Here is a 21,770-nt window from a genome sequence, read left to right as displayed (position 1 = left end):
TTCCCGCAGCACCCACCTTGCCCAGCGCCCTCCTCAGAGCTCAAACATGTGCTTGGAGCTTCCCACGCCCCAGTTACCCCTGCACCTCCACAGAGCTCTGTGCTCTGGGATAACGCACGGTTCAGACACCCAAGTTGGGGGCTGAGGATTCATGGGAGGCCCATCCAGCTACACCTGGCAGCCTCAGACCAGCCTCTCCCACCGGGGCACCGGGGGTCTGACTGGGGGGAGCCAGCACTCCTCTCTGCGCTAAAAACACCACATTTGTCTGTGCCCAGAGCTGAGCCACACCGTGAGCTCAGAGGAAGGGAGAAGCCGTGCCCGTTTTGGGGTGCATGCAGATCTGAGCCCTGGCCCTGGGCCTCCCACTGACATGCTGTGTGTCCTTTGACATGTCCCTGTGCTTCTTTGAGCCTCAGTGTCCTCATCTGGAAGATGGGGACAGGACTTCCCGCTCATGGTTGCTTGAGATCCTCAGGTGCAAAGGGTAGAGCCACTGTCATGTCCAGACCCGAGCGTTTGTCCCGGGCAGGGGCACAGTCAATATCATTCCCGGTGAGATCACTAGGCAAGGGTAGGGCCATAGTCATGTCCAGGCCCCAAGCGTTTGTCCCGGGCAGGGGCACTGTCAGTATCATTCCCGGTGAGACCACTGGGAAACCAAGCATGTGCATGGGTGGCCCTGCCTCCAGGTGGGAGGCCTCTGCCCTGCCACACCTGTGCCTCAGCCCTCCAGGTGCCCACCCTGAGGGCCACCCACATCAGCCCACAGGCCAGCTCACCCGGTAGGACATGGCTTTCTCCCGCTCCCAGGCCCCATTGAAGAAGACGTCTCCAGCTGCGTCAAACAGCTCCACCTCAGGTTGGAGTAGCCTGTGTACAGGACCATATTCTGTGCCACCTGAAAGGAGGCAGAAGTTCCCTCAAGACCCACACCTGGTGAGGTGGCCACACCCACCTTCGCCAGCCTCCTTCCTCTCACACACTGCAGGTACACCTGAGCATTTTTCAGACCTGTGCATTAGGGCTGCCCCACCACTGGCATGAGGACAATGCACCCCAGTGTCAGGAGGTGACTAAGCAGCTGCAGCCCAGGAGCCCGACACCTGTGAATCCTACCACCAGGGCTAGCTGTAGCCCACTCCTCCCACCCCCCGCACTCAAACAGTCTCCGTGGCCCCCAGATTGCTGGGAGCCCATCCCCTGGTTCCTTTCTGCGTTGCCACATCCCTGCCACAGCTCAGGGCCACACATCAACAGTGTTTGTGGGTGGGCCTGGTCCCCTCCTGGCCATGAGCTCTTGATCCCTCTCCTCAGCTCAAGGAGGTATACAGCAGGTGCTCAATAATGAAAGCTTCACCAGGCTCGTGGGCTTCACAATTTGTTCCAGATCACACTGTGTTTGGGAAAGCCTCTGAAAACAGCCGCTATGATAGATTCATTTTGTAAGGAGATGTGCCACGTGTCGCTTGGAGCACGTTGTTCTGTGTGTTACCTGAGTGGTCCCATTCTTTGAGCACGAGCTGTATACCAGCAGGTGCTAGGCACTGTGAGGGGCCATGCCTCTGCCCTCAGGGAGAAGATGCTGGCCACTGGGGGAGGATATGAGGGAACCAGTTGGAGAGAGGGAAAAGGCATACAACAGGTGCTCAGCAGTGGCTTAGGAATGAGTGGATGGATGGATGAATGGATGAGCAGATGTATAGACACATGGATGGATGGATGGGTGTGTGGGTGGATGGATGGATGGATGGATGGATGGACGGACAGATGGATGGATGGACAGATGAATGGATGGACAGATGAATGGATGGACGGATGGGTGGATGGATGGGTGGGTGCGTGGTTGGAATGATGTGTGTATGTCTGTATGTATGAGTGAGTAGATAATGTATGGATGGGTGGAGGGTAGATGATGTATGTACATATGGGTGGATAGATGAATGTATGGATAAACAAATGGACAGACAGATGAATGGAGGGATGGATTAATAGATAGATTGGTGGGTGGATGGATGAATGATGCATGGATGGACGAATAGGTGAGTGGATGGATGGGTGAAAGGAAGGATGATGGAAGGATGGATGGATGTTGGATGGATGGATGAACAGATGGGTGGATGTATGATGGATGGATGGAAGGATGGATGGATGATGGATGGATAGATGAATGGATACATGGATGGATGGATGGAAGGATGAACAGGTGAATGGATGGATGATGGAAGGATGAATGGATGGATCGATGGAAGAACAGGTGAATGGATGGATAGACGGGTGAATGGATGGATGATAAAAGGATGTATGAATGACAGATGGATGAATGGACAGACGGATGGATGGATGGATGGATGGATGGATGAACTGATGAATGGATGGATGATGGAAGGATGGATGGATGGATGAATGGATAAATGGATAGATGGATGAATGATGGATGGATGGAAGGATGAACAGGAGGTGAGTGGATGGATGATGGATGATGGAAGGATGGATGGATGATGGATGGATGGATATATGAATGAATGGATGAATGGATAAATGGATGGAAGGATGAATGATGGATGGAAGGAAGGAAGGATGACCAGGTGAATGGATGGATGATGGATGGATGGGTGATGGACGGATGGATGAATGGATAAATGGATGGATGGATGGATGATGCATGGATGGATAAGTGGATGGATGGATGGATGGATGGAAGGATGAACTGATGAATGGATGGATGATGGAAGGATGGATGGATGAATGGATAAATGGATGGATGGATGAATGATGGATGGATGGAAGGATGAACAGGAGGTGAGTGGATGGATGATGGATGATGGAAGGATGGATGGATGATGGATGGATGGATATATAAATGAATGGATGAATGGATAAATGGATGGAAGGATGAATGATGGATGGAAGGAAGGAAGGATGACCAGGTGAATGGATGGATGATGGATGGATGGGTGATGGACGGATGGATGAATGGATAAATGGATGGATGGATGGATGATGCATGGATGGATAAGTGGATGGATGGATGGATGGATGGTTGGAGGGATGAACTGATGAATGGATGGATGATGGAAGGATGGATGGATGGATGAATGGATAAATGGATGGATGGATGAATGATGGATGGATGGAAGGATGAACAGGTGAATGGATAGATGATGGAAGAATGGTTGGATGAATGGATGGACAGATGAACAGGTGGATGGATGGTGGCTGAATGGATGGATAAAAGAATGGATGAATGATGAATGGACGAATGGATGGATGGATGGATGGATGGAGGATGGATGGATGAATGGAAAGATGAACAGGTGAATGGATGGATGATAGAAGGATGGATGGATGATGGATGAATGGAAGGATGAGCCGGCGAGTGGATGAACGATGGAAGGATGGATGGATGATGGATGGATGGAAGAATGAACAGTGGAATGGATGGATGATAAAAGGATGGATGGAAGAATGGATGGAAGGATGGATGAACAGGTGAATGGATGGATGGACAGGTGAATGGATGGATGATGAAAGGATGGATGATGAATGAATGGATGGATGGATGGGCAGGTGAATGGATGGGTCATGGATGGATGGAAGATGGTTGGATGGATAGAATGATGAAGAGCTGAATGGATGGATAATGGAAAGATGGATGGAAGGATGGATGGAAGGATGGATGGATGGATGGACAAACAGGTGAATGGATGGATGAAGAGATGAACAGATGAATGGTGGATGGATGGATGGATGGATGGATGATGGATGGATAGAAGGATAAACAGTTGGATGGATGATGGAAAGATAGATGGAAGGATGGATGGATGGACGAACTGGTGAATGGATGGACAAACAGGTGAATGGATGGATGGACAGGTGAATGGATGGATGATAAAAGGATGGATGGATGATAGATGGATGGATGGACGGAGGGATGGATGATGGATGGATGGATGATGGATGGATGGATGGATGGATGGATGGGCGGAAAGACGAACAGGTGAATGGATGGATTATGGAAGGATGGATGGATGGATGGATGGAAGGACCCACAGGTTTATGGGAAGATGATGGAAGAATGGATGGATGGATGAATGGATAGTGGATGGATGGATGGAAGGATGAACAGGTAAACAGATAGATGATGGAAGGATGAATGGATGGGTGGATGGACAGGTGAATGGATGGATACACGGGTGAATAGATGGATGATAAAAGAATGGATGAATGATGGATGGATGAATGCACAGATGGATGGATGATGGATGGATGTATGGAAGGATGAACAGGTAAATAGATGTTGGAAGGATGAATGGATGGATGGATGGACAGAGAGTGAACAGCACAGAGGCTCTCCTGCTTCCCTTGCCACTCACCTGGATGTACAGGTCCACCAGCTCGCTCTGCCGCAGGATGTAGTAGATCTTCTCTGCTTGTAGCCAGGCATGTGCCTCCTCTTTCTTCTGGAGGTGAATGAGAATCCCCAGACTTTGTTTGGTGTAGTCCAGAGTGGATCTGTAGGTCCTGGAATCAGACACAGGTGTCAGAACAAGGGCTCTCATCCTCCTGGAACCAGTCTGCCTCCTCCCGTGGGTCTGGTGACAGATGAATCTGGAATGTGGGGACTGGGAACGGCCCTCTTGTGTGTGCAGTGTTCTGCCCTTCCCAGGCTGCTGGGAGGGCCAGGGTGAACACACACGGCATGGAAAAGATGAAGGACATCCTTCTGAGGGAATCGAGCATCATGCTGCCCTGTGGCAGGAGGAGTGTGCTAGTCCATCTCCCCTGCCTCCCAGACATGGCCTGTGTCTTCTCCAGACGCACCAGGAGCCGTTAGTGTTCAGAGGCTATCTAGGTCGATGGTTCTCAAGGTGTGCAGGCATCACAGTCACTCGGAGGCCTGTCTGTATAGCTTGCTGGCCCTGCTTCCAGAGCTTCCGGCTCCACAGACCTGGGGCAGGACCTAGAACTCCCACTTGCCACAAGCTCCTAGGTGACATAGATGCTGTTCTGCTGGTCCAGGGACTACACTTTGAGAAACATGGCTCCAGCACACTGGCCCATTTTCCTTCTGTGAACCTGAGGCCAAGACTGGAGCCAGTCTCCCGGGTCCCCATGGAATCTGGCTCCTTCCCTGCTCTCTCGGTAAGTCTGACACTCGAGGGGGTATGACTGCAGCAATGTCACCAGGAGCTGTGTGTGGGGTGGCCAGGGCCATGGTTACCCCACCAGGTCAGAATGCTCAGGGGAAGCCGAGCGGGCCACCTATGGGAGGCGAGACCTTGAAACCCTGTGCCCCAGGGAAGCAGGTGACATAACTGGCGCTGTCTTCTGTAGGAGAGAAGCCACAGGTGGCTGCTGTGGTCACATTTAAGGGGACAGATGAAGGCCAGGAGTGAAGACTCAGGGCAGGCAGAGGTCAGATGACAAAAGCCACCATAGTAGGAAGAACAGCCCAGAGTGCACGTACTGCCTCTGCTGGGGTTGAGATGACCTTTGACCCAACAAGAGAGGCTCAAGCTGGGACTCATGGGCCAGCAGCAGCCCTGGGACGACCCCAGGCCCATCAGCTCAAAGCATCTGATGCCAAGGAACCAAATGATCAAAAGGGAAGGGGCTGATGGGGTCCTGGGCCAGCTTCCCTGTGCCCCCTCCCTGCCCTGCACCCCCTAGCCCCCTTTCCCTGCTCCCCACTCCCACCACTGCAAAGCCAGCCCTCACCGCTCAGTGCCCAGGGACAGGTAGAGCTGACTGATGGTCTCCAGGAACTGCCCCCCGAGCACTTTGTCGGTCACCTTGCGGGCCAGGGAGAGCTGGAGCTCGTGGTAGAGGACACACTGGGCCTCGCTGGGCATGACGACACTGTAGAAGTAGCACAGCCGCTGGACGGTCCGCAGCTGGCCTCGGCAGAAGACAAAATGGAAGATGTCAGCCTCCCAGCATCGAAGCGAGGCTGGCTGGGCTCGGAGGCCCCTGCGCTGTGCTTGTCTCTTTCACACCTCTGTGAACCTGGGCCCCATAGGCGGGGAGCCTGAGCGCAGACAGGCCATGCACCTGTGCCAGGGCAGACGCCGAGCACACTGTGACATGGGCACAGCTTGTTCAGATGCTCATGGTAGAGGCCAGCCTTCTTTACAACTCCCAGGGCCAAGGTCCTGGCCAGGATCGGCCCCTGTACCAGGCCATCTATTTCTGCCTCACAAAGCCCCTCTGGCGAGGACCAGGGCCGCCTTCAGCCTGAGCTGATGAGGCCAGGGGCACAAGTAGCCCCTGTCGCAGATGGAACCCTGAGAGAGCAAAGCCAAGTGTCATGTCTGCCACACTCGGCATCATGTTGGGGGAATGGGGTTCAAGGCCAGCCCCTGGTGTTCCCACACATGCTTCTCTCATGTAACCAGGATCCAAACGCACAGGCTCACTGGCCTCTCCCAAAGTCAGAAGCGGTCTCAGCTTCCTCTACTGAGTCTGGCAAGGGAAAAGAGAGAAGCAATGAACACCCCCAGCCAGCACCTGTGGTCCTATGTCAGGTTGAGCTGGGTGTCGGTGTTGCAGGGTGAGAGCATTGCAGGGTGCAGGGGTTGAAAGTCATATCATCCTCTTCCCTCTTGGATCATGGGAACAACATCACTGGGGGGTGGACACTTTCTGCGATATTGGGAGTAACATCATCTTCTGTACCTTGGGATATTAAGGACAATATCACGGGGGGAGCGTGTACATCTTCTGCAATATTGGAATAATATTATCCCCTCTTCCCCTGCATACTAGGAAAGATATCACAGAGTGGGTGTTCACCTCCTGCGATATGGCGATTAATACCATCTTCTCCCCTTCTGGATATCAGGAAGAGTATCACACGGGGGTGTACAGTGTCTGCGATACTGGCAGTAATATCAACCTCTCAGCCTTGAGATATTAGGAAGAATATCACAGGGTGGATGTTCACCCCCTGCCATATTGGGAGTAATATAGTCTCTCCTCTCCATGGATATTAGGAACAATATCCCAGGCTAGGTGTACACCTCCTGCTCTACGGGGAGTCATATCATCCTCTCCCTTCCAGGATATTAATAACAATATCACAGGGCAGGGCAACACAGCCTGCGATACTGGAACTATTATCATCCTCTCCCCCTCCGGAAACTAGGAACCACATCACAGAAGAGCTGTATCCACCCTGCGATATTGGGAGTAATAGCATAGGCTTCTTCCGTGAATATTAGGAGCAATATCACGGGTGGCTGTCCGTTCATTGCTATGTTGGGAGTCATGTCATCCTCTACCCCCCTGGATATTAGGATCAGTGTCACAGGGTGAGTGTACACCTACTGCAATATTAAAACTAAAATCATGCTCTCTGTCCCTGGATATTAGGAACGACATCACAGGTAGGTGTACACCCTCTGCGGTATTAGGAGTAATAATATGATTAATTAGTAAACATGAATGATCGATTTTAATAATTATCAGGCTGGTCTCGAACTCTTGACCTCAGGTGATCTGCCCACCTCAGCCTCCCAAAGTGCTGGAATAACAGGCGTGAGCCACCACGCCCAGCCAACACTTCTTGACATCTCTTTTTCGACCTCAAATTTAGCATGACCAAAACACACTTTCGATAATCCCTGCTATAACCCACTCCTGCCATAGTCTTCCCCATCCCAATAACAGCATCTCTCGTCTTCCAGTTACTCAGGCCAAAATCCTTGACATCATCCTTAAAACTTCTTTTTCTCTCTCTTGCCATCCAACCCATTTAAACTCTCATTTCAAAATATATGCCAGACCTAACCACTTCTCACCTTCCTCATCATTTCGAACAGGTCCAGCCCTCATCATAGCGCTCTGGGTTACTGCAAAAGCCTCCCAATCACCAGGCACAGTGGCTCATGCCTGTAATCCCAAGCACTTTGGTAGGTCAAGGCAGGTGGATCATCAGACGTCAGGAATTCAAGACCAGCCTGGCCAACGTGGTGAAACCCCTCTACTAAAAATACAAAAAATTAGCCGAGCATGGTGGTGGGTGCCTGTAATCCCAGCTATTCGGGAGGCTGAAGCAGCAGAATCACTTGAACTCAGAAGGCAGAGGTTAGAAGCCAAGATTGTGCTGTTGCACTGCAGCCTGGGTGACAAGAGCGAAACTCCATCTCAGAAGGTTAAAAAAAAAAAAAGCCTCCCAACCCACCTCTCTCCTTCCACCTTTCACCCTGCCCTGCATTCTACCTTCCACTCTCAAACATTTCAAAAAAAAAAAAAAAAATTATATACACAGAGAGAGAAAGAGAAAGTACAAATGGGGTGAAAAGCTTGGGGAACCTAAGGGAAGACCATATGGGAATTCTCTGTACTATTTTTGCAACTTTTCAATAAGTCTGGATTATTTCAAATTCAAGAGTTAAACAAAGGAAAAAACAAAACAAAACAAAACGCTATCTTCCTTTGTGAATCCATCCTGTCTTTCCCCTGGCAACTTAAGGACACTCTTAACTAACAACATCTATTTTTTCATAAACACTAAAAGAGCTCTTGCCTAGTTTTGACTTTCTGTGCTTGGCAGTAGAAGTGTGTGTGTATTTCATATATATGTGTGTGTGTATATATATGTGTGTGGTGTGTGTGTATATATAGAGAGGGAGAAATATATATGTGTCTATATATATAAATATATATTGTATATTTACAATGGTAATGTGTATATATATAAATATATGTGTGTGTGTAGATATATATAATACATACCCCATAGCCTGTCCTTAACCAGTTCTAAACTTAGTCGGGAAAACACATACCTAAGCAGAGAATTTCAAAATAATATGATGAATATTTTGATAGAGGGATGTGTTGCTAGGGAACACGCTGCTAAGACACAAAACCTCCTAGATGGGACAATGAATGAACGAAGTTTTGCACCTATAGGCACCCCCGCTGATATCCCCTCAAACGTTTATAGTTATATGCATTTGCTTCCCCCAGGACCCCCGTTTCATAAGGGTTAGTCCTAGAGCCTAGCAAGTTCCTACTACAGCTGGCACACATATGCCATTCAAGAAAGTGTGACTGAGTGAATGACAAGTTAAGAACCATTTGTCAGCCAGTGCTCAGTAATACAACACTCACTGGTATGCAAATTATATTTTTGTTGAAAGCAAGGGCAGGATCACAAATTATCTTTCCAGAGAAAGCAAACCTCAAAAGCTTCTTTACCCTACTAAAGCGCATTATAAGAAGCTCCCCTTATATAAAAGAAAACCACATTCGTTCCCAATGGCATGTAAACCTAATAAGTCTTCACCTCTGATGACATCTCTTCCATCCCCAGGGCTAGATAAAGGAGGTTCCGGAAACCCTGGTAGTTGTGAAGGGGGCTCCCAGCTCTGACAGTCTTGAACCCTGCGGGCGCGGAGGTCACACAGCAGAAGAACAACCGAGGGAAGCATCATCAGCCTTCCAATACGTTTGAACCAGAGATGGCAAATAGGCTGCAGCCAACTGAAGACACCAGAGATTCATGGTGGCCACCTGAGACGTTGTGCTCTTAAAAAACAGAAATTAAAATTAAAATTAAAAAATTAAAAAAGGAAAGGGTCAAGAATCCATCACATCTGACTGAGACGTGTATCAGTGACTAACACCCCTTATGGCAAAAGTACTCCAGTGCGTTTTGGGTAGTCACAGTTTCAGCAGTATTCAAAGGCGTGTGCTTCCCTAAGACTAAGCCACGGGAATAGCCCCAGCAACACTGCCAGGAGAAACGACTAACATGGATTTGGCTAGAAATACAGTTGTTTTTCAGAAATTAACACTGAATAAATCCTGACTTATTAGAGCCTGCGAGAATGACATTCTCAATGATAACGGTTATCACTACAATCTCCAAACATCTGCGATCCTGCAAGGAGGAACTGTGACAGCGCAGGCCACGTGTCCAGAATGCTTCCCAGACTGCCTGTTACAGAATAAAAGAAATGAAAGCCCCCTAAGAATGTCTTCACTCACATTGAGCCAGTTGTTCCTTTGTGTGCATCTCTGTGCTAAAATGGCCATTCTTCCCCACAGCCTGAAGTCATATGCTCAAATAAATGGGACTCACATGAAGCCAGAAACGTGCAGATGCGAGGAAACCAACACAAACGAAATGGGCTGGAGAGTGTGGCCAGGAGGATGGTACTTCCCAGGAAGCAATTACTTCATCTCTGCCCATGAAGCAGGCAGCTGTCACTGTCCCCCAGGCCCACACCAGCCACTCGAAGTAGATTCTAACCAAACTACCTCCAACAATCAACATAAATACACCACACGATTGGCTTCTGAAAGGACACCTTGCAACCAACAAGAAACTGTTAGCACAACTTTGACAAACTGGGCAACTGAAAACCTTGGAAAGGGATAAACACTGCCACATTTTGACTCAAATACTGTTAGGTGGTAGCACCGCAATAATTCATGGAAACAAAAGAATGAGTGAGGAATATGTTTATACAGGAATCAGAGGAAGCATGACTAATCTTTTAAAGAAATAGGTCAAGAAACTGTTAGGTTCAAATGCTACCGTGAGATACTGTCAGGGCCTTAGGCAAATTCACTTCTCTTGGTCCTGTTTCTAGGTTCATCAAAAACCAGCTTTGGACTAGGGAATCTGTTGCTTTCCAATGCCTTCCTTCTGTGATTCCAGCCCAGATTTTAGGACTGCTCTCCCACTTGGTATATGAAAGCACTTTCTATGTATAATAGCAAGAGTACATTTCTGTGTTGAATGCGGTTTGGGACCTACTCTATGAGGCAGAATATAATCATGTAACTTTAAGCATGACAACAAGGTGCACTCTAGATAAGGATAACACATAAGATGTGGCCATACACCTGTGCGTGCCTGGCAGGGAGATGGGGAAGTCTCATTTAATGAAGTCGGGGTGCCTGTTGCACCTTAACATCCTCAGTCGACATCAAGTTCACAACGTCCTTCTGACATCAAACCACAGGTATCACATACTTTTCCATACTTTCTACCAAAGATTAAAATATGCAGAGCACCGTGATAAAGACGCTCCATCCCCAGCATGTTGGATCTCATTCTGTAGAATTACATACTTTTTGTGCAAAATGATCACCAGGCTGCAGCGTCAAGCAAGACTGGGCTCCCAGGGGACAGAACGCCCTGCAGCAGCCACCACTCCTGTCGCCACAGTCTGATGCAGCTGCATAGAAGCTGTGGCTGAGGCCATTCACTTTGTGAGAGAGCCACACAGGAGGGAAAAGGTAGGGAAGGTAGGGAAGAGGGTAATGTCAGGGCTCTGAGCCCAATCCAAGCCATCCCATCCTCTGTGACTTGCACGTATATGCCCAGATGGCCAGAAGTAGCTGAAGAATCACAAAAGAAGTGCAAATGCGCTGTCCCACCTTAATTGATGACATTCTACCACAAAAGAAGTGAAAATGGCCAGTCCTTGCCTTAAGCAATGATATTATCTTGTGAAATTCCTTTTCCTGGCTCATCCTGACTCAAAAAGCTCCCCCACTGAGCTTCTTGTGAACCCCCACTCCAGCCCACCAGAGAACAACCCCCCTTTGACTGTAATTTTCCTTTACCTACCCAAATCCTATAAAATGGCCCCATCCTTATCTCCCTTTGCTGACTCTCTTTTCAGACTCAGCCCGCCCACACCCAGGTGATTAAAAAGCTTTATTGCTGACACAAAGTCTGTTTGGTGGTCTCTTCACAGGGATGCGCATGACAGGCAGGTGCAGAGCCAGGGAAGGACCTGTGATGAGAACAGAAAGGAATGCACCTCCCTGTAGGCACACTCGGATTTTATGACAATGTGGGCAGGGGGCTGAAATGCGTGCCTGAGAACATTCCTCCAAGTTCTTTTGCTGATTTTCTAGATATTGGTGTAAAATCTGAACTCAGACAAAATTTTTTTTTTTTTTTTTTTGAGACGGAGTCTTGCTCTGTCGCCGGGGCTGGAGTGCAGTGGCGGATCTCAGCTCACTGCAAGCTCCGCCTCCGGGTTCACGCCATTCTCCTGCCTCAGCCTCCCGAGTAGCTGGGACTACAGACGCCCGCCACCTCGCCCGGCTAGTTTTTTGTATTTTTTAGTAGAGACGGGGTTTCACAGTGTTCGCCAGGATGGTCTCGATCTCCTGACCTCGTGATCCGCCCGTCTCGGCCTCCCAAAGTGCTGGGATTACAGGCTTGAGCCACCGCGCCCGGCCGACAAAATTTTTTAAAATCGTTTCAATCAACATCTTTGTCTAGTGCTCAGTATCATGTCTACATGATCATCTAGAAAACCAACTTCGGTTCTAAGGCTCACATCCTTCCTATAAAGTCCCAGGGATTTTACAAGGGAATGCACCTCTCATTCGCATCAAGAACTCACACAACTACCATTAAAGAAATGCTTAATTTGCTTATATCATTTTTTAAACACCCAGATTTGAAATACAATAGAGAAGACAACATTTTCATAGCTCTGCTTTCCAACTGCGAACTGCGGGTGGAGAAAATAACCTACCATGATTTCTAACCAGCCAACAACCTGTCTTCCCTGGCTGCAGTAGGAGCAATCTTTCTGAGCTCAGGATGAAAAAGATCCCAGCTGTTTAGGGGACAGATAATCATCAGTTCTCAGCAGGCTTCCCGGGTCCCAAATCCCCATGTGATACGTGGAAGTAAAAAGCTATCAATGACCAAGCATCTGAACGCTTATCCCACCTCGCCATCTGCTTCTCCTCCCATGCAAATTTAAAATTAATAAGCCTGCTATTAGAGAACAGAGTTGGTGCAGCATCTGTCTTCCTAAAATTATGGATAATTACCAGCCCACAATGGCTTCTAATCAGATTTGAGTGGTCCCTTAGACAGGAAGCTAAAGTGCCTCAGCCCTAAACTGAGAAGAAAACAGAAACTGGAGTGCTCTAGGTTTGATTTTTCCCCCCTTGTTCTAACGTTGCTGTTTCCGAATCTCCTTCTACTGTCTTGTTTATAAAATGTATGAGAAACAGGGACATTTAAAGACATGATAGAAATGGCCACTTTTTCTAGGTACAAACTTTGTAAACATGATTTTCAGCTGCTGGGTCTTCTCTCCACAAACTGTGAGCGTGGAGTACATTTTCTCCCTCGTGGTTACACATTCAGAGTCAGGGAAGGTGGCTTTAGCAGTAAAGAGGGGAGTGCAGTGAGAAATGACCGGATACTGACAAGGGCAGACAGGGAATCTTACCTCAGTGGCCTGCAGCACTCCTGGGCCTCGGCCTTTACTTTTCTCTCTGTACAAGGGATCTAAAGGCCCGTGATTCTAGGCCATGACAGCTCTTCATACACACATACGCAAACATCACACGCCTATGTGAAAAGCGGTGACACTTGGCTGAGTTCCTGAAGAAGTTATCTTGTATCATTTCTACTCAAGTACTCCACCTCCTTCCAGACAAGTATCTGAGGATGATGGGCTATCCCACAGCAATGTGTGTAACCTCTCCTCCTTATGATCCCTGTTCACATAGCATTTTTCAAAAGCATTTGGTGTGAAGTGACAGAAGAAAGAAGAATAAGGTTCTTTCAGCTCATTCATTCATTCATTCACTCATTCAACAAATGTTGACTAACTATCTACGTAACAGGCACCAGTGATATAACAGAGAACATATATTTTTGTAGGTAGAGACAGACAACCAAAAAGTATGTTAAAGAGTGATCAATGCTGTAGAGGAAAATACGCCAGGAAACAGGAAAGAAGAATACCCCTAGCCACCCTACACTGGGGTGACGCTAGCGTTACAAAATGGAAACAGCGGCCGGGTGCTGTGGCTCACACCTGTAATCTCAGCTCTTTGGAGAACTGAGGAAGGCAGATCACCTGACTTCAGGAGTTCAAGATCACCCTGACCAGCACAGCGAAACCCTGTCTCTACTAAAAACAGAAAAATAACCTGGACGTGGTGGCACACGCCTGTAATCCCAGTTACTCAGGAAGTTGAGGCACAAGAATCCCTTGAACCTGGGAGGCAGAGGTTGGAGTGAGCCGAGATCACACCACTGCACTCCAGCCTGGGTGACAGAGCAAGACTCTGTCTCCAAAAAATAAAAAATAAAAATAAAATGTAAACAGAGAATAAGATACCAAAAGAAAGAACATGAAGGATTAATTGTAACAAAAGCCTTTGTAAGCTGATACTTTCCTTCCGGGATCGTTGTCCCTTACAAATGGAAAAAAAGGGCGGGTAGGGGGTAGCATCAAAATGATGTTTTAAGATGGCTTCGGGATTCAGATGTCTGACAGCCATACTCATGTACTTCAAAGATAAAGCTCTAGCTCTATAAGCCATCTGGGCAATGGTTTAATGTCTTTTTTTTTTTTTTTTTTGAGAGTTTTTCAAATATATGAAAACGTGTGTGTTCATTTGGCTGCTCTGTGCCCGCACACGTGCAAACTGTGCTAACAGGTTTTTCCATGTTTTTCTGAATTTGCCAGCTTGCCATAAACAGGCTTCCATGTCATAATTGTCTATAAAGAGCACAAACACCCAAAAATGCAAATCAAGACAAGCTGTCCCTTCAATTGCTGCTGCCATGATGACAGTGAGCGACAATTGGCCAAATCAATACGGAGAGACTGAAACTGTCCAGCAGAGAGCACAGGGTCGACTGCTTTTCCCATAGCATTTAAAGAAACAAGCAGAAACGGCTCTCCGCACAGGACAGACACGTCCTTTGTTCTTTGAATAAATACTGTCAATGTCCAAAATACTTACTCCATCACACTATCTATATGGAATTCAAGTTCCTTCCAATACCATGAGTAACGCCAGTGATAGACTATGTTTAGCCATAATGACCCATTTAGCATTCTTTTTCCTCTAAAATGTTGAAATAATAACATTGAGTGTGCACTCACGATGTGCCAGGCTCTGAGTTTGATCTCGTTTGGTTCTCGTTGAAATCCTGTAAGATCAGTACCATATTCTCTCATTTTTCATTGATGAGGAAACTAAGGCAGAGAAAGGCTAAGTAAGTTGTCCATGGTCACAGGTTATTTAGGAACTTTTCTCCAAACTTTCAAAAGTTAACTACTGCCACTATTACAAATGGGTTTCTCTTTGTTTGTTTGTTTTGAGACAAGGTCTTGCTCTGACCAGGCTGGAGTGCAGTGGCGTGATGATGGTTCACTGCAGGATCAACTTCCCGGGCTCAAGTGATCCTCGTACCTCAGCCTCTCCAGTAGCTGGGATTACAGGCATGAGCCACCACATCTGGCTAATTTTTTAATTTTTATTTTTTCTAGGGATGGGGTTTCACCATGTTGCTCAGACTGGTTCCAAACTCTGGGCTCAAGAGATCATCCCAGGTCAGCCTCCCAAAGTCCTGGGATTACGGGTGTAAGCCACTGTGCACAACCCTACAAAGGTGACTTATACAAAGTCAGAGCAGTGAGCAGGAAGAGAACAGAGACTTCAGCGAGTCTCCTGGCTGTTGCAACACCATATGCCTCCTCCATACCGTAATGTGTCTACACACACCAAGCTCCTAGACGTTGAAGGCAGGCCAGCTCAGAGACGGAACAGCAGTAAAGAAAGAGAAGATGCAGACATGCGTCTTGATTTCAGCTCGAGCGGGCCTCTCTGCCCTGCAGCTGCACAGGCAGAAACCAGGGGCCGTGAGTCTGAGGGAGTGTGTTTGGTTCCTGGCAGGTCATCTTTTGGGAGACCATCCCATACAATTACTGTTACACTTCTCAAAAAGGAAGTGTGACTTTTATAGAAAAATCAATTCCATTTGGGAGAAAGGCCTAATAAAACCACAAAAGGATAATACATTCATACAACAACAAATTCAATTCATCTGTCACAAACTGAAATCCCAAAGCCCTCTGGGCACACAGCTGCTTTTCTGAGCTGAAATTCAACTCCAGTTGAGAAACAGATCAACTTTTCTAAAAAGATTTCTTTTCAACATGCCTTAAATAAAAATTCCTTTCCCTCACTTGTCATTCTCCAGATTTAATGGCTCTGCTGGCCTTCCTCTCATTTAGGCCATGAGCACTGACTGCATGTCTGCTATGGCCGGGACTCCAGGGGAGGCACCCTAGGGAACACAGATGACCGCAGCACAGGGACACCCTCAAGGAGCACACACGGGGAAGGCAAGATGATACAATCGCAGCCTTCACACAGAAAAAAACTTGGCATCCATACCCCATCCCACTTCTAGAAAACAACGATGCTGAGTCAGTAACATTTACGGAACAGCCTGCAGTGTGGAGGCAGGCACGAGGGGGCTCCATGCTGGGAAGAGCACCTTCAGAAGGGGCATGCAAACAACGTGGAGGCAGGAGACGCCCCCACGCACAAGGGCCAGCCTAGGGGCCTGCAGAAATGCCCATGCATCTGGGAGGAGGGAGAGAGAAAAAGATACTTAAATGCTCCAAAATGAATAGAAGCCTCCCAAGAACCTCCCCCGAAATGGGGCAGGGATTTACAAAAGACCAAACCGAGCATGCGCATTTACCTGAGCATAGCGCCACGAGAGGGAGCTATGGAGGAAGAAACGGGTCACTACAAGCCTGAGCTTCTACTCCCAGCTCTGCGGCTCATTCATCCTATAACCTTGGTGAAGGCTCTTAGCTTCTGTGAGCTACAAGAGAATCACGGGAAAACAGAAGATATGAAAACTGCTGTGCCTTTTTCACAGAACTGCTGAGGAAATAAAATCAGATAATGGATTTTAAAATTCTCTGTGAATTACGAAGCAAAATACAAACGTATGAAATCATTCTTACCATTAATAACAGCACTGTAAAATTAAGAGCAGAGTTAAGACCACAGCATTTTCCACACCCTTACTCCCGAGAGAAATAGTGAGTCCAGCCGATGTATTTGGGCAACCCCAGTATCTAGGCTTCGAGAGCCTCAAACAGCTCGTGAACTCTGACAGTATCACTCCAGCCCAGTGCTCATTAAGTTCTCCAAGACAGCCAACTGACAGAAAATACTACAGCTTTTTCAGCTGGCTTGAAGCCCTCCAAGCTCAAAGCACAGCTAAACAATGAAGAAGAGGTTTTCTGCCACTAGAATCAAAAGCTGGCTTTTGTAGATTCCCATAGAAAGAATATTCAAGGCTGGGCGTGGCGGCTCACGCCTGTAATCCCAGCACTTTGGGAAGCCGAGGCAGGAGGATCACCTGAGGTCAGAAGATCAAGAACAGAGGGCCAGGCGCGGTGGCTCAAGCCTGTAATCCCAGCACTTTGGGGAGCCGAGGCAGGAGGATCACCTGAGGTCAGAAGATCAAGAACAGAGGGCCGGGCGTGGTGGCTCAAGCCTGTAATCCCAGCACTTTGGGAGGCCGAGGCTGGCAAATCACGAGGTCAGGAAATTGAGACCATCTGGCTAACATGGTGAAATCCCGTCTCTAATAAAAAAAAAAAAATACAAAAAACTAGCCAGGCGAGGTGGCGGGCGCCGGTAGTCCCAGCTGCTCAGGAGGCTGATGCAGGAGAATGGTGTAAACCCAGGAGGCGGAGCTTGCAGTGAGCTGAGATCCGGCCACTGCACTCTAGCCCGGGCGACAGAGAGAGACTCCATCTCAAAAAAAAAAAAAAAAAAAAAAAAAAAAAAAGAACAGCCTGACCAATATGGCGAAGCCCTGTCTGTACTAAAAATACAAAATTTAGCCGGTCATGCTGGCGGGTACCTGTAATCCCAGCTACTCAGGAGGCTGAGGCAGGAAAATCGCTTGAACTCAGGAGGCTGAGTTTGCAGTGAGCTGAGATCATGCCACTGCACTGCACTACAGCCTGGGCAACAAAAGCGAAACTCCATCTCAAAGAAAAAGAAAAGAAAGAGCATTCTTTTTGTTGATGTTAAATTTCCTGTGCTTAACACAGAGAAATCATATAACACTGAAATCCTGAAAAACATATCATAAAAAGTATTTAGTGACTGAAAAGACATTCAATATAACCTGTAACAGTAGTCCCCTCCTCTGTCCAGCCAGCTCCACTAACGCTGTGACCCTTATCAATGCTTTCACTAAAACAGAGGAAAATTAAGAAGACCACTTACCACACTCAGCTGACAGCTAAGCCAGTGCTTCTCCCCGGGCTCACTAAAGATGACCTTTACCCAAAACCAGGCTGCAACAACACTGTAACTGTTAACTAACAATTTCAAAATTCCCATGTTCTTTATTCACTCCTAAGGAAGATGAACTGAAGCCAGGTGTCTCCAAGTCAGAACTAACAGAAGCCTTAACCATCAGATGGCCCATCCCCTTCTTTGACAACCGGGGGATCTAAAGCTGAGCTTATGGAAGAAAACAGCCTGTTTAGTAACAAAGCGAAAACCAAAGCCTAGTCACCTAACCTCTGGTCCAGAACTCCTGCAACAATCCAGCACCTATATAGGATGAGTCTCCCTAACCAGAAACTCCAAAATCCACAACTTTTTGAGTGCTGACGTGACGCTCAACGAAATGTTCATAGAAGCAGCTCAGATTCTGGATTTTTGAATTCAGGATGCTCAACCAGCAAGTATAATACAAATATTCAAAAATCCAAAAATGTAAAAAAATCTGAGACACTTCTGGTTCCAAGCAGTTTGGATGAGGGATATTCAACCTGCATTTTTTTTTTCCTCTAATGAAGGAAATTAAAAACGAGGCCCGAGCAAAGTCATTCAATCCATACTAAAGTCATTCAATAGTTTAATTAGTACCCATTTAAAGTTAAGTGCTACCCACAGATATTTAAAACGATGAACACATACATGCCTATAATCCCAGAATTTTGGAAGGCTGAGGCGGGAGGATCACCTGATGTCAGGAGTTCAAGACTAGCCCGGCCAGCACGATGAAACTCCATCTCTACTAACAATGTAAAAATTAATCGGGCGTGGTGGTGCACACCTGTTATCCCAGCTACTCGGGAGGCTGAGGCACGAGAATGGCTTCAACCTGGGGGGAGCACGTTGCAGTGAGCCAAGATCACACCACGTACTCCAACCTGGACAACACAGCAAGACTCTGTCTCAAAAAAAAAAAAAAAAAGAAAATTAATTTAAATTGTGTTTTCAAATGGAGCCCATGTTCCCAGAACACAAGCCCTGCTCTATGTTCCAAGGGCACACAGGGTGCCCCTTTATCTTAATACTCACCATATTCCATGGCAGCCATTGGCACATGTCTGTCCATCACAATAGACTTCCAGTGCATGAGGCAGGAATCATATATTATTACCTTTCTGTTCCCAAGGTCTGGCCTAGAAGACACTCAGTAAATGATTACTGAACTAAGTCAGTTACTAAGACATGTTAAACTTGTATTAAGAAAATTCATTACGCCGGGCACGGTGGCTCAAGCCTGTAATCCCAGCACTTTGGGAGGCCGAGACGGGTGGATCACGAGGTCAGTAGATCGAGACCATCCTGGTTAACACGGTGAAACCCCGTCTCTACTAAAAATACAAACAATTAGCCGGGCGAGGTGGCGGGCGCCTGTAGTCCCAGCTACTTGGGAGGCTGAGGCAGGAGAATGGCGGGAACCCGGGAGGCGGAGCTTGCAGTGAGCTGAGATCCGGCCACTGCACTCCAGCCTGGGCGACAGAGCAAGACTCTGTCTCAAAAAAAAAAAAAGAAAAAGAAAATTCATTTAATAAGTTTGCCAATGCGGAATTCATACCACACAGCTTAAATCTCAACCCATGGATTTATCTTGTGTTCTGCTAGATTATCACCTATTCACATTCAGGAGGCACGTAGTATGTGGTAGGCATTACTAATTGCTGGGGACCTAGCAGTGACAAACAACATTCCTTGTTCGAAGACAAGTTCTAATATAAAGAACAATAGAAGGAACAGGCTAGATTGATGAGAGAGCTAAGAAAAGGACAGGCTGCCATGGGAAGCACCCGGTCTTGTCTGGATGGTACATAGTTAATGAAATCTGAGTGCTTCATATAGCGTAAGATCATCTCCTCCAAAGCAGCTAATGAAGCTTTGATTCCCCAGTCCCACAAGTCACCATAAAGGTGCGTACAGCCACATGCTTAGTGTAGGAAGTAAAACCAAACAAAGATCCAACTTCCAGAGACAACGATCCAATTATGAAATCCTCTGGCTACGTTCAATTGAAATTCAAGGTATTCAAGAGGCCAATATTTAAGTGATAAATTAACCCAAACACTTAAAGCTAAAGTAGTCTTTGGTTCAAGGGGTAAGGGTATAGTACCTTTTACAAATTTATTTACTCTTAATATTTACATTTAAATATGATGATGATGGTGTAATAATAACTTTACTGAGTAGTTGCTATGTGTTAGGCACCAAACTAAGCACTTTACGCACACATTTGCACAATCCTGTGAGATGATAATGACCCCTTGTCATCCCATTTCATAGATGAAAGTCAGGTTTATATAAGCTTAAAAACTTGCCCCAAATGACACAGCTAGTTAGCAAAACCCACGCAGCCTGACTCCATAGGCCTTGCTTAAAGAAGTAATATTTATAAACTGTCCAGCACAGAGTGATACAAACAAGAGTTCAATAGATGCCTAAAGAGTACTTCATACCCAAAATCGTCTCCCGCCAATCAAACTAGACTTACTCTGGTTCTGCATAACCAACTGTCAAATTGTTGTTCCATGAAGAAAAGGTGGAATGGGTGGAGATCAGAATAGAGTGAATAACTGGTAAATATACTTCATGGCAGGTAGTAACAGGATGTGGCATTTGGCTATTTCCACATTTGTTTGCATAGCATTTTTTTCACAGTTCTACAGCACAAGAACCATTCTAAGCTGGTGGAAGCATAAGGCACATCTATGATCCAGGCCTCCAATTCGCTGTGGAGCAGTGGTTCTCAACCTTTACGGTATATCTGAACGACCTGGGGGTTTTTAACAGCACTATAGCTGCCCAGGCTCTATTCTTGCAGATTCTATTTCAACTGGTGTGGAGTAAGCACGCATGCTTTTTTCACAGCCCCCCAGATGCAGCTAGGTTTGCAAACCACTGTCCAAGAAGCTCTCACACTTCCGCTCAGTTTAACACACACTCACTGAGATTCTAAGCACTATGAATTGGGCTAAGTTAACCAGTCAGGCTCCACTCCCCAATAATATTGGCAAAGAAACCAATATCAGACATTTATTCCAGTCCAAACCAAATAAATTGCCAGGAGAAAAAAATGCCCTGGCATAGTTTGCCATACAAAACAACTTCCTGTATCTTCCCCGTCAGTAGCCTAGAGACTGACTCTGAGCCATGAGAATTCAGAACCAGGGGGAAATGCCAGTCTGAGGCATCTGCCACACTCCTAGCACACCCCCAAAAGTGCCCAGCTACATTTCACATCCACTGTACTAACAGGTGTCGAAATAGGGAAGAGCAGTACAATACAGAAAACAGAGACTGCTGGACATCAAAAGGCTGGGGAATTCCAGTCCTAGCCCTGCTACCAATCGGTCTGGTCACTTCTCTCTGGTCCTGGTGTGGCCAACAGTTACGCAAGAGGGTGAGGTATAAAAACACAGATGTCAGGCAAGCTCCAACATCCAAAATGCATAGAAATTAAAAAGCATTAAGGTGATATCAAGGAATGTATGCCCTCAACCAGAAAAGTCACTGAAGTATTCCTTTCTCCATTCTTAAGAAATCAAAAGTGGAAGCAGAAACTTGAGCAATCAGCCTACCAAGTTGACTGGGGCAACAGAATACACTCACGGATTCTGCTCACAACAGCGGGGGTGACAGACCAACAGGAGAACTGCAGG

The 21,770-nt window shown here is 47.0% G+C and overlaps 1 protein-coding gene across 3 annotated transcripts; it reads right to left on the bottom strand.

Moving 5' to 3' along the window:
* Positions 1-763: 763 nt before the first annotated feature.
* On the bottom strand, positions 764-20,647 carry LOC117090560 (SH3 domain and tetratricopeptide repeat-containing protein 1-like). Of its 3 annotated transcripts, none has more exons than XM_033222925.1 (4): positions 20,603-20,647; positions 5,722-5,902; positions 4,377-4,524; positions 764-901 (listed from the first exon to the last, which is right to left on the bottom strand). In XM_033222925.1, the coding sequence occupies exons 1-4, from the start codon at positions 20,613-20,615 to the stop codon at positions 779-781; spliced, it is 465 nt and encodes a 154-aa protein (XP_033078816.1). In that variant the 5' UTR covers positions 20,616-20,647; the 3' UTR covers positions 764-778. The 3 variants fall into 3 exon arrangements, with proteins under 3 accessions (XP_033078816.1, XP_033078817.1, XP_033078818.1); XM_033222926.1 differs by having other exon boundaries at positions 5,796-5,902; positions 20,603-20,642; XM_033222927.1 differs by lacking the exon at positions 20,603-20,647 and adding an exon at positions 6,511-6,661.
* Positions 20,648-21,770: the final 1,123 nt, after the last annotated feature.

Source organism: Trachypithecus francoisi, unplaced genomic scaffold (assembly GCF_009764315.1).
Source record: "Trachypithecus francoisi isolate TF-2019V2 unplaced genomic scaffold, Tfra_2.0 Lachesis_group11, whole genome shotgun sequence".
In the NCBI taxonomy this organism is placed as follows: Eukaryota; Metazoa; Chordata; class Mammalia; order Primates; family Cercopithecidae; genus Trachypithecus; species Trachypithecus francoisi.
This window is presented reverse-complemented; position numbering and strand designations above follow the sequence as displayed.

What these genes read in the sequence shown, in the direction of transcription:
- LOC117090560 (XM_033222925.1), bottom strand. An exon ending in CTGTCCCTGGGCACTGAGCG is followed by an intron (nt 4,525 to 5,721) that starts GTGAGGGCTGGC and finishes GTCTGATTCCAG; the next exon opens with GACCTACAGATCCACTCTGG. An exon ending in TGGTGGACCTGTACATCCAG is followed by an intron (nt 902 to 4,376) that starts GTGAGTGGCAAG and finishes GCCTCCTTTCAG; the next exon opens with GTGGCACAGAATATGGTCCT.